Below are 17,068 nucleotides of genomic sequence, written 5' to 3' on the forward strand. Positions count from 1 at the left end.
AGGTTCCCTGCTACTGAAAAGAGATCTGGCCTGGGTAGAATCTCCCCTGGGATCCCAAATGTCTTAGCATCTGTAGTGCTCATGAGAAACCACTAAAGATAACCTGATTGACAGGAGAAGACACAGAACGTCTGTAAATGTACACAAGAGTTTGGCCCCAATTACATATCTTATGGGTAAGAGAATGGTGTTTCTGCTACCAAACAACACAGAGAACCTCTAAATGGCCCCAGAATGTGCCCAGCAGCAAAGCCAGTTCTTAGAAGGCATAAAAGGCAGACTGCCAATGCGCCAGAGCCCACTGGGAAGGAACAACCAACAGCAGTTAAACAGAAGGAGCTCTGCCCTCTTCCTTACCTACTGGGCATCATGGCACAGTGGGCAGGGGCAGGGCACCCTTTCCTTGCCAGCCTCACACATGCGAGGCACAAGCTGACCACTGGCCAGGAAAAAGGGATCCTCAAAGTGAATACGGCACAGCATTTTTGTTAGCCTGCTCCTGCAGCTGGCCCTTCCTGGCGCCCTGTTCTGGGTTTGAGCTGCTTTGTTTGGGATGGGGCTGTTGGCTTCTGTTCTGTTTTAGGAAGGTGGAGTATTCCAGGCTGAGGGGACAGTGAGATCATAACTTCAGACTGTCAGGAAAGACCAAGAGAGACCCGATCCCAACTCAGTCATGGTAGTGGGGTGTAGTTTGTGTCTGCAAGCTGTGAAGAAGGGGTCCAGTCCTTGATGCTTCCATTGGGCTCTGCCGCGTGGAGCTGGGGCCGTGAACAGGCCATGCTGTGTTGCTACGTGAACAAGGCTGTGTGATCCCTGTGTGCCTGTGGATCCTGACAAAATCCAAATGATGTCATGGGAAGTCCTCTGTTTTGGGGGGGCTGGTTCTCAGTGGCCACAGTCAAAAGTACGAACTATTCACAATGGCCTTCCTCATGCTGGAAGTCCTTCCTGTGGCTCCCATTTCTTTTCTCTGGGATGCTGTGTTGTGGGACCTACAAGAAGCAGAATACAGTCAGTGACTGCCCAACACATGGTCCCATGACAAATCTCTTACCATTCCCTGCTCAAAGTAGGGGGAATGTGCTCTAAAATCAACCAGATAACAGCGGTGCCAAGGGGGCACCATGTTGCCCAGTAAGCAAGGAGTAATCAATAAAGGGGTAATGGTGATGGGGAAGCCTGGCCCTAATGAGGTCCAGCAAGTCAGTGCTCACAGCGGGGGGCGCCCCTTCTCCAGGTCCTGGATGGTGTCCTTCAGAGTCTGGCCCTTCGTCTCAGGCAGCAGAGCACACAGTAGGCCTGCCACGATGGGGAAGCTGCCAAAGACGACCATGGGGACAGCCCTGTGGTACTGTTCCAGAAGCATCACAAGTGGTGTGATGATGCCGGCAATCCTGGAGAAGATGCTCACCAGCCCCATGCCTGTTTGCCTGGGGAAAGCAGCACAAGCTGAGGCTCTGGTCGCTGGTCAGGCTACACCCACTCCAGAGATGCGAGGACCCAGGTCTCAGCCAATGTACCTACCTATTCTGCCTGTTTCCTGGACCAGCAAGCCCTCTCTGTTGCTCTCCTGTCAACTCTAGAGACCCAAATGCCTTTCCACTTCTGAGTGCCCTCTCCTGGGCCACGCCTTCACTCTAACTTCTCTGCCACATTCTGGTCCAGAGACGACCAGGGCATGCCCATGTCTATCTGTCCTCCAGTGTCCTGCGGTGACTCGGTGAGTGGACCTACACTTCAGTGACCTAGATCCATAGGCAGCTCACTGGCTGCCAGTGGCTGGTAGCAGAGCGTCAGAGGAATGGGTGGTATTAGATCCCCAGGGCAGTGCTTACCTGATGATGGTGGGGTACAGCTCAGCAGTGTACACGTAAGATATAGTGAAGGCAGAAGATGAGGCTGATTTCCCCACCACAGCCAGCACAGTGACCACCATGGGGAGATCTGGAGGAGAGCCAAGGTTAGCCACACAGGGGGAAGACACCATCACCTGAGGCCACGCACCTCCCTGTCATTCAAGTGTCTTACCCTCTATGCCCAAACTCTGGGGAACCCGTAGCGGTGTGGGAGCAATGGGGGTAGCCCTGATAGGGAGGAAGACAACCTGGTACCTGCTGGGATGAAGATGATGATGAGGCACATAGTACCAGCCAGAGTCAGGGAACCTGACAGGCTCCACTTGCGACCCAGCTTCTCCATTATGAAGATGCTGGAAAAACGGGCGGGCATCTCCACTAATCCAAATATCAGCTGTGTCAGGTAGATGTCCAGGCCAAAGTCCCCCACTTGGAAGCTAAAGCAATAGTACACCAGACTGTCCACAAACCTAAAAATTATCCAAATATCCTTGTCACTGCTGGGTGTACATCAAGTCACACCCAAAGGAACAGCCTAACTTAATGAATTCACACCTGGGGAGAAACCACCATGTTCACAGAGCCTCTGTCCACCACTCCAGTGAAATACAGCAGAGCAAGAGAGGTCCTCTGACTCAGCCCTCACTGAGGGACAAGACCCTGGACACTTACCAGACAGCAATGAGAATCAGTGTCACCTTCCTGAGATAGGGGTGTCTGAACAGATCCAGCGCATTTCCCGAGGGACCTGTCTTCTCAGGGATCAGCTAGAAGAAGGGCACAGTGAGGGACCGGGACACAGGCATAGAGATGCCTGAGGCAGGGGGGAGCCTGTGCCCGCTGACAGGTACCTGGCTCAGGAGTTCTGGAGAAAGGGACCGCCTGTTCACCGAGGCTGCCTTCTGGATCAGTTGTTTGGCCTCCTCTATCCTTCCTTTGGAGAGGAGCCACCGAGGAGATTCTGGCAAAACCCTGTCAACCACACATGGCTCTGATACTGGGGTCTTGAGCCCAGAGCAGCCACCCAGAATTCCAGTGCACGATGAGCCTCCCACCCAAGCCCCACGGGCTCCCTCTTCTGTGTCCTAAACCCCGCCACAGCACTCCCAACAAAGGGTGACCTATCACTGGCGAGGGCCTCCCTACCAGAAGTAGAAGACAAGCAGGAAGACTGGTGCGGTGCCTATGATCTGAAGCAGTCTCCAGTTGCGGACACCATAGGCCAGGCCTGCTAGCACCATCAGTCCAATGGCAATGTTACTCTGGGACAGGACCATGGCTCGTGTTCTCCAGGACGGCCCCACCCATTCTGAAACTGAGAGCAAAGGCTGAGCCTGGGCTGGAATCTCCCCACTCACCCACCCCTGGAGATTCCAAGTGCCAGCCTGTCAGGGATGCAACTCAGTGCCAGCACAGAAAACTTAGCTGTGACCTTTTTGGATACACTTGGCTGACTCCATGCCCACAGGTAAATCTGAGCTCTAACTCGGAGGAATCAGGCTTTGGGGCCCAGATACTCACGGAGGACATTGGTGCTGAGTAAAAATCCAGCCACAGTGGTTGCCAAGCCAAAGCTTAGGGTCATATAAAGCTCAAAGCTGGACACACAGGCTGAGGCCATGCCCGTGATGGCAGACAGAAGCAGCTGCACCAGGAGGGAGGGTCTACGGCCAATCCTGAGGTAACAGAAGGACAAGGCATGAAGCTAGGAGAACTTCCCAAGATGGGAGACCTAGGCAGACCTGTCCTCGGCTCTGTAAGAGGAGAGACGGGATCTTCCATGGAGCCCCATTTGAAGGCAGACATGAAGATTTATCTTGATGACTAACAAGTCTCCAGGGGAGTAACTGAGTCAGCACCAGGAGCTTAAAGCACCCTGTATCAGCAGCACTTACCAGTCACAGAGGGGCCCAAAGATGAGGGCCCCAACGAGGAGGCCAGCCATGAACACCGACTGTAAAGTCCTCTTCAGGTACTTCCGACCACACACCAGGTCAAACTGAGGCAGAAAAATACTCATGTAAGACCAAGTGCAGCATCCAGGTCCAACTTCACTCTCTAGGGTCCCATGTTTTCCACATTCTGTACCAGTCAACACCATGGGCACAAGATAGTTAAAAGTCTAAATGGAAACATCATAGTAACCTTTGAATTCTGTTCAACATCACAACTAGCCCAAGAATTCACAATTCAAAACTGGGTATACTTTTTTCACCTCCAATGAGATTAATGCCAGAGTATCTTGTTTGACAGTTGCTTTTATAAAAAGCAACTAACCTTGGACTTCCCACAGGGCAGGGAACCCGGATTACTCTTAGGGATGATGAGGGAGGGGAACTTGATGGGGGAGGGGGAGGGAAATGGGAGGTGGTGGCAGGGAGAAGGCAGAAATCTTTAGTAAATAAATAAATTTTAAAAAAAGCAACTAACATGTGCAATTCTGCATGAAACAAAACATGAGGGTGGCAGCATTGAAGGGCCAAGATGCTGTGCCCCTGCAGGTACCTACTAGCATGTTTCAGTCTTCTAAAGAATGGAGGAAGTGTTTCTTTTCTTTTTGTTGCAATGATTAAAAACCATGACTAAAAGCAAGAAAGGTTTATTTGGTTAACACTCCCAGGTCATAATCCACTGCTGAAGGATGTCAGGGCAAGAGCTCAAGGCAGGAATCATGGCGGAAGGCTGGTTACTGGCTCAGCCCTTGGGAGCTCAGCCCATCACCAGTCAAAACAATCTTACAGACATGGCTGATGTAGGTGGGTCTTCTATCTATGTGTTACTTTCATTGGTCAAATAAAGAGACTGCCTTGGTCTTTGATAGGACAGCAGCTTAGATAGGTGGAGTAGACAAAACAGAATGCTGGGAAGAAGGCAATGAGTCAAACACCATGATTCTCCGACCCAAGGTGGATGCAGGTTAGGCTCTTTCCCAGTAAGCCACCACCTCATGGTGCTACACAGATTAATAAATATGGGTTAAAGCAAGATGTGAGTATTAGCCAATAAGAGGCTATAATGGGCCAGGCAGTGTTTAAATGAATACAATTTGTGTGTCGTTATTTCCGGGCATAAGCTAGCCAGGTGGCCGGGAGCCAGGCAGCAGGAACGCAGCCTGCTATTCCTTCTAAAAACAGGCCTGCTGGCCTCATCACTATACATAGCCATGGGTTAGTCTGATCTGGGATATTCCTCAATTGAGGTTCCCTCTTCCCTGGTGACTCTGGGTTATGTCAAATTGACAGTAAACTAACCAGCACAGAGTGTATTCAATTTTCCATTGTTTATTTCGAGGCAGGGTGTCATGTGGCCCACGGTGTACTCAAATCACTTTGTTATACAGGATAACCTTGAACTCCTCATGCTCTACCTCCTGACCACAGGATTATTAATATTTATCACAATGCCAGCCCTGTGTATTAATTTTGAAAATAATGACTTGTAAAAAGTACCGTTCAACTATTTGGATGTAATTACTTAATATATAGAACTGAGGAGTACTTTTTCTGGCATAGAGAATACCCTACAAAACCATTGACACAATTAGAATGTAAAGTCTGGAAATTTCTGACAGACCTCTAATAGCTCTTCCTGACAAACAGCCTGTCTCTCATGTGAGCTGCTTGGACCCTTCCAAGACTCACATGTGGCTGACCAGTTTCTTTCATATGCCCACAGTATGATCAGAATTCTAGAGTACTGGCATGCCATGTGCCCTCTGGTCAAGACACAAATATGCACTCAAGGGGTCGGAAGAGAAAATGTCACTCCACCTAGAGAGATAGGCTGAGCACACAGGCATACCAAGGAGAGAATGTACTGGATCCCCACATCCCTGCCTAGAGGTCTTCTACACACATGCTGACTCCTATCCTTCCAGGCTGCGACCTTGTATGGATCAGTCTCTGGCATGCCTGTGAGGGCTCTTCCAGTGTCACAGCTATGCACTGTGTGAGGGACTGGGATAAAGGCATGCAGCACTCATGCCCTGTAATTAGACCTCACAAGTGTGAACTTTGTAGTACATAATGATGTTGCATCACAGGGTCAAAAGGTTAGACACGCCTGGTAGGTGTTTCTTACGCCAACTGAGTTGACAAAGCTAACCATCCATAAGGCTGAAAACACTGAAAAGAGCCGTCTTTCGCCTTTTCATAATTGCTATCCCAAACTGAACAGAAGGACCCCTGGCTGGTTAGAAACACTTGGCCCAAAGTCAGATGGTAACATGTGGACATGGTACATGTCTGTTGCTGCATGCATAGAGTAAAACCATGTGAAGGCTAAGAGAATGTTTGCTGGAGATGGGTTAATGAATAAATCAACTAACACACCTAGCTAGCTGATCATCAGTTAAGTAACTTAGCAAGAAATTAACCAATCCAGGAGTTGCTGAACTCACACTTCTCAAGGACAACAGCTCCTTCTGCAGGACTAGCGGGATGCGCACGATGGTGACTTAAATGGCTTGGTGTGACCTTGGGCCTGTTAGCCAATTGCCTTTGTCTTGTTCTCCACTCATGCAAAAATGGGGATAAAATTGATATTGTGTTGCTACCCAGTATGGTTGGATCGTCTATAACACTTCTAGACTAGTGACTGTCACACAGGAAGCTCCCAGTCCAGGATGGCGATGATGACTGTGAGCTGTGCCTATGGCCCAGAGCTGTTGGGGGTGCAGGGCTTTGCAGGTACAAATGGCAAGCCACAGACACTTCCAAGTCTGGCACCATTTGTCACCTCCCCTTAGTTTATATCCCTTGTAACTGAAGTTCTGGGGAAAGTTTACCACTGCATTGTTCAGGAGCAGCACCTAAGACTTGAAGCCCACCCTCCCCCTAGACAGCAAGGAATGAAGGGTTCCAATTCGGGATGCCAGTTATCACCGTCTTTGGGTTTTAACATATACCATGGGTGGTTCTGTTCAAGGCCCACTGTGGTGACCTACAGAATTCCACTCTCATTTCTTAAAGCACATCCACCATCTCTCTCTCTCTCTCTCTCTCTCTCTCTCTCTCTCTCTCTCTCTCTCTCTCTCTCTTCTCTCTCCTCTTTCTCCATTCCTTAAACCTTCAATAGCTCTCTTGAGTTTCCTGAAGAAAGCTCCAACTCCTTGGCACTGTCCCTAGGACGTTCCAAGAGCTGGCTCCTACCTATTCCCCAGATACTCTTATGTCAGCATCCCTCACCTGTGCTAGGCATTTTATGCCTCCAGACCCCAAAAAGAGGTTGTTCTTTCTGATTTTCCCTCCCTCCCATTCATATGCCTCTAGTTCCTGGACAAATCACATTGTTGTGGCTCATTGATGGTGCATCCATTTCTCTTAATTAGTCCATGTGGACAGGGTTGCCAGACATGTTTTCATTTTACTAGGTATCCAGGGAATGTTGCAAAGGTATACTGAGAAGGGGAAACCTTTTCAAGGGTATACAATCTATCAGAAAAAAAAAATGCTCTCTTCAAATCAGTGTGATTTGTATTTCCATCTGAAAATGAAGCCACTGATAATAGTATAGACAGAAGTTTCTCCCCAGCTGGTCCTATAGCAATTCAGTACCAAAGAAACACACAAAGGCTTATATTAATTATAAACTGTTTGGCCTATTAGCTCATGCTTACTGTTAACTATCTCTTACAACTTAAATTATCTATGTTTAGCCACATGGCTTGGTACCTTTTCTCAGTAAGGCATTCTCATCGTGCTTCCCCTGCATCTGGCTGGTGATTGTATTTCTGCCTTTTCTCTTCCCAGAACTCTCCTAGTCTAGTAGCCCTGCCCATACTTACTGCTTGGCTACTGGTCAATCAGCATTGTATTAAACCAATATGAGTGACAAATCTTTCTGTATACAAGAGCATCATCCCACAGCATAGTAAAGTGTCTTCTCAGAGAGAGCCCCTTGGTTTGGTCTGCAGAGCCATTCCTTGGATATGGGAGCTCACACTAAGAGTGTCCCTCTGGAATAGAGTTTGAGATTACCATGTGGAACAGTACACAAATTTCCAAAGGTAGCAAAGGTGTACATTCTCTGGAGAGTCTTAGGTGGGAGGGAGTCTCTGGAGTAGACAGGCTACCCAAGGTCTCGCCTACCCAGCACAGGCTAGGTTACTGACTAATGATAAAGAGAGGCCTCTAGCCAGGTGGTGATGGTGCACACCTTTAATCCTAGCACTCGGGAAGCAGAGACAGGTAGATCTCTAAGTTTGAAGCCAGCCTGGACTACAGAGCAAGTTCCAGGACAGCCAAGGCTACACAGAGAAACTCTGTCTTGAAAAACAAACAAACAAACAAATAAATAATACAGAGAGAATGAGAGCGAGCTCTGAGTGGTCAATACCATGGTGAAGAAGCTGAGCTGGATGTCAAATCTGAAGTATGTAAAGTGGATACCAAACAATTCCAGGACAGCAGACAGACCTAGTTCGTTTTCTGTGACTGTGAAAAACATCATAAGACAAAAATGACTTAGGGGAGTATCAGTTTACAGGTTACAGTCCCTCAGAGGAAAGTCAAGTCAGGAACTCAGGGCAGCACTTGAAGCAGAGTGGAACAATGCTGCTCGCCAGCCAGCTCCCAGGCTCTCAGCTCCCTTTCTTGTACCACTCAGGATTTTCTCCTAGAGGTGGCACTGCCCACAGTGGGGGAGCTCCTATATCAGTTAGCAATAAAAATGCCCCCACAGACATGTCCACAGGGCAATTGATCTAGACAATTCCTTAATTGAGGATCCTTATTTTTAGGTAAATTTTATTGGTTTCTTTCTTTGTTCCCCCCTCACACACTTTGCTTTTTTTTTTTTTTTTTTTTTTTTTTTTTTTTTTTTTTTTGAGACAGGGTTTCTCTCTGTAGTTTTGGAGCCTATCCATCCTGGAACTAGCTCTTGTAGACCAGGCTGGCCTTGAACTCACAGAGATTTTCCTGCCTCTGTAGCCTAAGTGCTGGGATTAAGGGCATGTACACCACCACTGCACCGGGTTAAATTTCACTGGTGTAAAGTTGACAATAAAACTAGCCAGGACACTTTCAACCTAATGCACCAACACATCACATGTTAAACTATAACTTTCCCTTCTTTTTGTCCCCAAGATCTTACATCAATATCATAACAAAAATTACAGGACAAATTTAAAACCCCCCAGTCTTTAAAAAAATTCTAGGGTTTTAAAAGTTCAATGTCTCTTTATAAGTCTAAATTCTCTCAACTCTGGGCTTCTATAAAATAAAATTTAAAAAAACAAGTTATATAATTCCTTACTTCCCAAATAGAAGAACCAGGGCATAGGAAAAGCAAAGCCTAAATCCAACAGTCAAGGAACCAGATGTCCAACATCTGGAACTCACTCATGAACTTTTGGGCTCCTGGTGGCTTGGGGAGCCCCACTTCTCTGCTCCACCATCCAGAACACACACTGCTTGTCTTGTAGGCTCAGGCTGGCTCCATTCCATGCATGCTGCTCTCCTTGATGACACTCATTGCATGCTCCTGGCATTGTCAATATTCTGAGACCTCCCTTGCAACTGAGGCTGTCCCTTCACCAATGGCTTCTCTTGGCCTTTCTGCTAGGACTCCAACTGTACCTCATGGTGCCAAGTGTCAGCTTCTCTCCATGACCCCTTCAATCCTGGGGTCCCCATTGCAACTGGGGCTAACCTACACTAATGATCTCTCCTGAATTTTCTTTAGGGACTCCAATACTGCCACATGGTTCCAGGCTTGAGCTGCTCCTCATGAACCCCTCAATCTTGCATCTCTCATGCCTTCAAAATCAGAACCACATAGGAGATTCTTTCATATGGTCAAGTTTATCTACCAACTGGAGATGCAGCCACGGCCCCCACCTCCACCCCAGACCATAGCTTCTCTGTGCTGACTCTGAGGATTAAGAATACATTCTTAATCTTGCAAAAGATTTCACCTTAATAAAATTATTTGTGGTGATATTTTATTTGTACTCTAACAAATAAAGTTTGCCTGAAGATCAGAGGGTGGAGTTAGTCACTAGTTAACCACAGAGACAAGGCAGTGGTGGCACACATCTTTGACCTGAGCCCTTGGGATCTCATGCCTTTGATCCCAGTACTTGGGAGGCACACGCTTTTAATCCTAGCACTAGGGATGTGGAGACAGAAGGGACATGGCTGAGCAGAGAGAGGAGTATAAGGCAGGAGGAGACAGGAGCTCAGCCCCATTTAGTCTGAGGATCTATAGAGACAGGATCTTTCCTCTTTGGTCTGTGGATTTGGTAGAGGTAAGAAGTCTCTCCAGTGGCTGGCTCCCTTACTTCTATGATCTTTCAGGATTTACCCCGATATCTGACTCTGGGTTTTTATTATTAAGACCAATTCGAATTCACATTATAACTAATCTCTATTAATTATAGCTGATTTTTTAGTCCCAGCTGACCAGCATCCATTGTCCCAGTAAAGCAAAGGCTTCATTTCCATACATTCTTAATCTTACCAGACACAACCATAATAGTTTTTGCTTCCCTCTGAAACCTCACAAGCCATGCATCCACCTCCTGCATTTCTCTCAACATTCTTATCTTCTAAGCTCCCACAGAGCAACCCGTTAAGCTCTGAGCAGCTGATGGTTTTTCCACTTAAAGTTCCAAATCTTTCACAATCCCCAAAGCAACATGGTTAGGTCCAGCATGGCAACAATCCTGTCCTGGTCCCAATTTTGCTTTTCTGTGACCAGAAACAGCTTGTGGAGGAAATGGCTTCCTTGGTTTATAGGTTACAGCCCATAATTAAGAGAAGCCAAGGTAGGACTCTAAAGGTAAGAACTGAAATAGAGACCTGGAGAAATGCTGCTGATTGGCTTGTTTCCAGGCTATCTTTGTTACACAGCTGAGGCCAACCTGCCTAGGAATGGTTCTCCCAGCAGTGGGCTGGGCCCTCTCACACAAACTACATGCCTCAGAGACATGTCCCCAGGCTGATCTGTTCTAGACACTAACTGCTCAATCAAGGGGTCACTATTTCCAGGTGACCAGGACACAGACTATCAAACAAGTTGCTTTGAGAAATGGTAACATCCTGATATCCAATCCAACATCCCAGTGTCCATGTGAGGACATGCTGGTTTTTCCTTCTCATTTATCATGTGTGTGCATGTGTGTACATGTGCATGCCATAGCATGTATATGGAGGTCAGAGGACAAGTGACAGGAGTTGATTCCCTGTCTATTGTATTGAGTTACCAGACTTGACAACTGAGCATCATCCTCCTGAGCCTTTTTTTTTTTTTTGCATCTGTGCAGCCGAGGATTGGTTTAAAGTCATAGAATCTTGCATTTTTTTGATATTCCAGGACAAGAGAGCTATGGGGGATTGTGGTGGCTGAGTAACCGCAAACAGGTATATTTCAATGATCTCTTGGTGCTCATTCAAAACTGTAAAAGAAACAGAGGTCTGCCACTGTCCCGTTGTTTTCTTGATGTGAGGACCCAGACTGATCTTAGGGATGACCCCTCTGACTGAGAAGCATGTCAAGAAGACACACAAGGCCGTCACGTCAGAGATTCCTCAGAAGCTGGGCCTGGCCAGAATAGGGTCAAGCATACAGAGACTATTCTGAAGAACACGGAAAGACCCAGTGTGTACATCTATGGTGAGCAAGAGCCAATGCCATGGAGCCTCCAGGGTCAAAGAAGAGCTTCTGGTGGGTACTGTCATATAAAAACACATTCCATTTTCTATCACCCATGATCCAGCGTTTGGTGGACTTATTAAAGTGGATGACCCCCATCCCGTCCCTCCTCGTTCCCAAGAGGTTCTGTATGGCTACTTTTCAGTGGAATCTGCTGACTACTGGCTGTTGAAGAGAGAAGCTGACTTCTAACTTCCTTCACTAATAAAGGAAAGGATTAAACTTTTTATTTTTTCTAAGTCAGGGTTTCTCTGTACAACAGTCCTGGCAGTCCTGGAACTTGTTTTATATACCAGGCTGGCCTTGGGGGATTAAACTTTTTCAAACACCAAAATATAGGCTTGTAAAATGGATCATGGGCTAAAGATACTTGCTACCAAACTTGAAGAGCTGAGTTCAGTCCCCATGACCTAGATAACAACAGATCTGGCTTCTTCAATTTGTTTATCTGACCAAATGCCTGCTAATACCACCCCTCTAGACACACACACACACACACACACACGCACGCACACACACACGCGCGCGAAGTAAATAAATGTATTTGAAAATAACCTGGAGATATGGCTCAGCAGTGAAGACCACTGCCTACTCTTGACTCCCAACACCACATGGAAGCTCAAAATCACCTATAACTCTAGCTTCAGAGACTCGATGCCCTCTTCCGCTCTCTACAGGCACAAGGCATGCATATGGCACATACACACATACACACACACACACACACACACACACAGGCAAAATGCCCATACACATAAAATAATAAAACAACTTAAAAGCAAAGATACACCAAATGGATTGAGCTCATGATTTCAGCTCATTCCCTTTCAGTTCTGTGCCTTATGTGTGTAGTGTAGACTTGGAACCTGACAGTGAAGGGCCCAGCTGAAGGCTGGGGATAAAGGAACCTGAGAAATGGTACTAGGTGAAGGGTTTGTAGCAGACTCCTAGGTGCTTTAAGGCCATGAGGATTCAGGCTTGCTTCTGGGCTTTGGCTGAGTGAAATTACATAACAGTTCAGCACATGCAGTGGACAAGGCTTAGAGTAGATTCAGGGCAATCTGGAAGGTTCACTGGGCCTTAAAGATGCTGTTGTTTGCCAGGTGGGCAGAGCAGTTCTGTGCAATTATAAGTATTCTCCAAACTTCTGAGGGATAGTCAAGGTAAGAACCTGCTCTGAGGTGATGCCAGGGAGTCATGGAGAGGCCTGGAGTCTTCCAGGCCAGGCTGAGCTAGATCCAGTGGTTAGGAGTGTCCTTAAGGTAACCTAGTACCCCTGGGTAAGGGGGGGAGGGTGACAGAGTGAGGAGAATCCCAGAAAGGACAGACTCCCAGACATGGAAAGATTATAGTCCCATCTGAAAAAGTGAATGTTTCACTTTGGTTAAAACGCTGTCTCCAGAGGCTTCTAAAAAACGGATGTTTTTTTTTTCAAGTATGTGTGGGGCAGGGGAGTGAATGTTTAATCTGTGGGCTCAAGATCTAAAACCACAAACGTGATGAGAATGCAGAGATACCCTCACGAGCCTGCACCCTTGAGTTTCTAGACTCCCCACATGTGCTTCTTTGCTGGAAAAAAATTAAAAGACAGAGCTGGACACCGAGGACTCAGCATAGCAGCCTGGTTCCATGATCAGCTTCCTATACTTCCTGGGCTAAGTCATCGCCTCCAAAGATGCCTTAATCCCTCCATTCTGGAAATGAGAACAGCCTGACACAAGAGTACTTTCCAAGGGCCGGGGGATGCTGGAATAGCTGGAGAAGTTGGGTTTGTAAGAGAACAGAGATTATGAATCCTAGCAAACTTTCCGTCTTCTTTACTGTACCAGAGTTGGATTTGGCTCCCAGACATCATCTATTGCCTGTGACCAGTCTTCCTTTTGTTTTTCTTCTCTGATAAATATTTCCTCTTCTCTGTCAACAGTTTATAGGTACCTTGATGCCACCAGGCTCACAAAAGGACAGGAGAAAAATGAAACAGTGATAGACAACAAGTAAAGCAGGCAGAGAAAATCAGAGAGTGAGAGATGGGCCAACAGATAGAGGACAAACAGAAACACGGGCTGACGAGAAAAGGGGGGAACAGGCAACAGATGGCTACATACAAGCATAAAGGCAGAACCAGAGCAACAGAGGGCATCAAAGGCACAAGATCAGACAGAACGGACAGACCCCACACAAGACACACAGACAATAGGCAATCCTACCTCATTCTTTAGGGACTGAGGCCTGTTCTCAGGATACTCCCAGCCTGAGTCGCAGGCCTGTGTCTCATTGAAGCGATGGCTGAGGATGTCTTCCAGGCTGGCATTGTCAGGAGGTGGCCGGAACATGAGGCAGGACTCAGGTCTGCCCGCTGGGTCGTTGGGTATGCTTACTGCCAGCTGCTCTGCAGCACTTAGGTTGAGAGTGTGGTTCTTGACCCAGGGCACTGAGCAGTGGTGAGCCTCATCGAGGACCATGAAGACCTGACTAAACACGAAGAAGGCAGACAGAAAATTGGGGATGCCCATCAGGATGGTCACCTGTGCCTGGAAGCGACCAAAGTCGCCCACTTCAGCCATGACCTGCGCAAAGTGAGCCATGTCTGCAGCTCACTCCTTAGTCTAGGAGTACCAGACAGCTCTGTAACTTGGCTTTGGGACACCTGCTGCTCTGGGCTGTGGTGACAGCTGCATTAATATTTAATCCAGTCTTGCTGAGCTCTGCCTATTGTACCTCTTCTACTGGCTATAGCCTAAGATGCTATGGTGGTCTCATCTGTTGAGGGCTTGGTGTCCACCTGAGGGTACACTGAGAGGAAGTGCAACCTTTAGGGGGTGGGGCCTACTTGCTGGAAGAGAGTGATGTAAGGCATGCCTTTGGAGGAGATACTGCAGCCCCTGTATTTCCCCGTCCCTGTGCTTCCAGGATAGCACGAGGCTGGCAGCCTTGTCCCAGCACTCCCTTCTGTCATATTCTCTGGCTTCACTACAAAACCGTACAAAAACAGAGCCTGGTGACCAGGATGCCTCTGAAAACATGAACCAAAACAAACCTGTCGTCCTTTAAGTTACTGCTGTCAGGTATGTTGTCACAGACCAGAAAGCCGATGAGCACCAAAAGCCGACATTGAGAACCAGGAGAGTGGCTGCTACAGCATCTGATCAAGAGGCTTAGAAGTCTTTGCTGAGGATGGTGGGAAGGTTCAGGGATGCAAATGAGCAGTCTTTTTGTAAACATCTTTGTGGATCACTCTGGCAAGGGTACCAAAGACCAGTATGCCCATAGGAACAGAGAGGAAAGGCTGTGCTCATGGAGCTCCTGACGGGATAGAAGAATGAGGAACCAGACCAGAATCCATCCATGTCACATTCTGGAAAACAGGTACAAGCTTGTCCATATTTAATCTGTTCTGTGACTTTGTGATGTTGAATTAGCAGAGGAAATATGTCCTGTGAGCACATATTCGGGCAATAGCATTGGAATGTATTGCTGGCTGGCTGTTTTCAGGTGGGTTTATTGTGAGAATTAGGAATACAAGCTCAGGTATAAAGATTTGAAAAACTTTGACCAGTAAAAATCATTTAATGTTGGGCCACACTTTAAATGGTGTGGGTACTGAGAGATTAATGCCATTAAAGGAAGCCAAGTTCTTTTCATTGGGACGATGAGAAAAATGACTTGAGAGCTGCTTAAGAATTGGCCCCTCACACTCCAGGCTCAAGGGTATAAGTCTGTAAACTCATTTGAAAGGTTTTACTTCGAGAAGAGAGAGCTAGGATGCCCTCCGTATACAGAGCAACCTAAGGCAATACATTGGTGTGCTCGGACACTCAAGACCTGAAAGGTTACTTCGGCCATGGTCAGAGGAGGACCAATTACCTCTACAAGTGGTGGCAGACCTTGAAATAATCTATACGGCCCCGGCTTCGTAGTCATACAGAATTTGAAAGTTACCAGATCACGGGGGTCAAGGAAAGTCTGTGAGGCCAGGCTATGTGCATTAGTTAGGATTTCTATTGCTGTGAAGAGACACCATGACCACGGCAACTCTTATAAAGGAAAAGATTCAATAGGGGATGGTTTATAACTTCAGAGGTTTAGTCCATTATCATCATGGTAGGAAGCATAACAGCATGCAGGCAGACATGGTGCTAAAGAGGTAGCTGTGAATTCTACATCTTGCTCTGGAGGCAACTGGAAAGGAACTATCTCACACTGAGCGTGGCTTGAGCATATGAAGCCACAAAGCCTGCCCTCGCAGTGACACACCTACTCCAACAAGGCCACACCTATAGTGCCACTCCCAATGGGTCAAGCATTCAAACACATGACTCTTTGAGGACCATCCTCATTCAAACCTCCACACTCTACTCCCTGGCTCCCATGGGCTTGTAACCATAACATAATGCAAAATGCCTTTAGTTCATTATGTGTTTAATGGTTGAAGTCTGTACAGACAGCTGTTGGATAAGCAATAACTTAAGCCATGAGGATGATACCAAGGCTGTAATGGAGACCCCAGGAATTTAAAGATGGCTGGAGCATGAACTGTTAAGGAAAACCACATAGAGCAGTGGTCTGTTGGGACCAATTGAGTCCTGGCCTTCAGCTGCTCTTCCCTGTCTAGAGCCTTCTAATTGAAGTTACTAGAAGCTGTGCTTTGCCTAGAGGATCAGGGGATGGGGTTTTCACCTATTGGCCATTGACTGCAGGGTATTTAAGCCTCCATGGTGCTATTAAAGAGGGGCTTTTGTACCAGCGATTAGAGGTCCATGTGTTGGTCTGTCTCTGCGTGTGCTTTCTCAACCTGCAGCCCCTTGCCCGAAGCTTGCGAACTGGGTTCTTGCGCATAGAGCGCAGACGGGGGTCCGCGGTGCGCGGCAGTGGTCATGTGGGATGCAGACAGCAAGGCTGTTAAGGATGAAGCTGTCCAAATCCTTGGTGCTTACATCACACCATTGTGTGCCCAACACACTGAACACTGGCCCCTCCACATTGATCCCAGCAGTCGTGTGTAGAAAGGCTCCTTTTCCCACGTGACCACTAGCATTTGTTGTGGCTTGCTTTCTTGATGATAGTCATTCTAAGTGGATGAAGCATAAACCCAATATAGTTTTGATGGCTAAGGATATTGGATATTTCTTCATATATTTATATATTTTTTGAGAAATGTCTTTGAATTTATTTGTGCATCTAATGTTTGCCCTTTTGGAGAAAGGACGTGTCTTTACTTCTTTATATATTAGGAATAATCGTCCCCTGTCTGATATGCATACAGCACAAGGCTGTTTTCTTCCGGTTGATCATTTCCTTTGTTATGCAGGGGCTTTTAAAGGCCGAACAATCCCATTTGTCAACTCTTGTAATCTTTGCTTGTACTGGTGGAGTCCTTTTTGGAAATTCCTTGCCTATACTTCTCTCTTGAGGTGTTTGCTCTACATTTTCCTCTTGTCTTATCAGGCCTTCAGGACTTACAAGGTCTTTGAACCATTTTGAATTAATTTTCATACAGAGTGATGTAGGCAGAGTTTTGTAGCAAGAATAAAAACTCAGGGTCAGAAATTGGGGTTCAG

The 17,068-nt window shown here is 47.0% G+C and overlaps 1 protein-coding gene across 1 annotated transcript; it reads right to left on the reverse strand.

The window, feature by feature from the left end:
* Window positions 1-898: 898 nt before the first annotated feature.
* LOC130873853 (solute carrier family 22 member 13-like) lies at window positions 899-14,095 on the reverse strand. Its single transcript, XM_057768846.1, has 10 exons — window positions 13,718-14,095; window positions 3,752-3,855; window positions 3,378-3,532; window positions 3,003-3,171; window positions 2,708-2,828; window positions 2,529-2,623; window positions 2,112-2,326; window positions 1,836-1,944; window positions 1,215-1,430; window positions 899-992 (listed from the first exon to the last, which is right to left on the reverse strand). The coding sequence occupies exons 1-10, from the start codon at window positions 14,093-14,095 to the stop codon at window positions 899-901; spliced, it is 1,656 nt and encodes a 551-aa protein (XP_057624829.1).
* Between the last annotated feature and the right edge of the window lie 2,973 nt (window positions 14,096-17,068).

The sequence above is a fragment of the Chionomys nivalis genome, chromosome 4 (assembly GCF_950005125.1).
Source record: "Chionomys nivalis chromosome 4, mChiNiv1.1, whole genome shotgun sequence".
NCBI classification, from domain to species: domain Eukaryota; kingdom Metazoa; phylum Chordata; class Mammalia; order Rodentia; family Cricetidae; genus Chionomys; species Chionomys nivalis.

Excerpts from the sequence above, each read along its gene's own strand:
- LOC130873853 (XM_057768846.1), bottom strand. The coding sequence starts at position 14,095 with ATGGCTCACTTTGCGCAGGTCATGGCTGAAGTGGGCGACTTTGGTCGC. Across the intron at positions 3,533-3,751 it reads TTTGGGCCCCTCTGTGACTG|GATTGGCCGTAGACCCTCCC; the intron begins GTAAGTGCTGCT and ends CTGTTACCTCAG. Across the intron at positions 993-1,214 it reads GAGAAGGGGCGCCCCCCGCT|GTCCCACAACACAGCATCCC; the intron begins GTGAGCACTGAC and ends TGCTTCTTGTAG.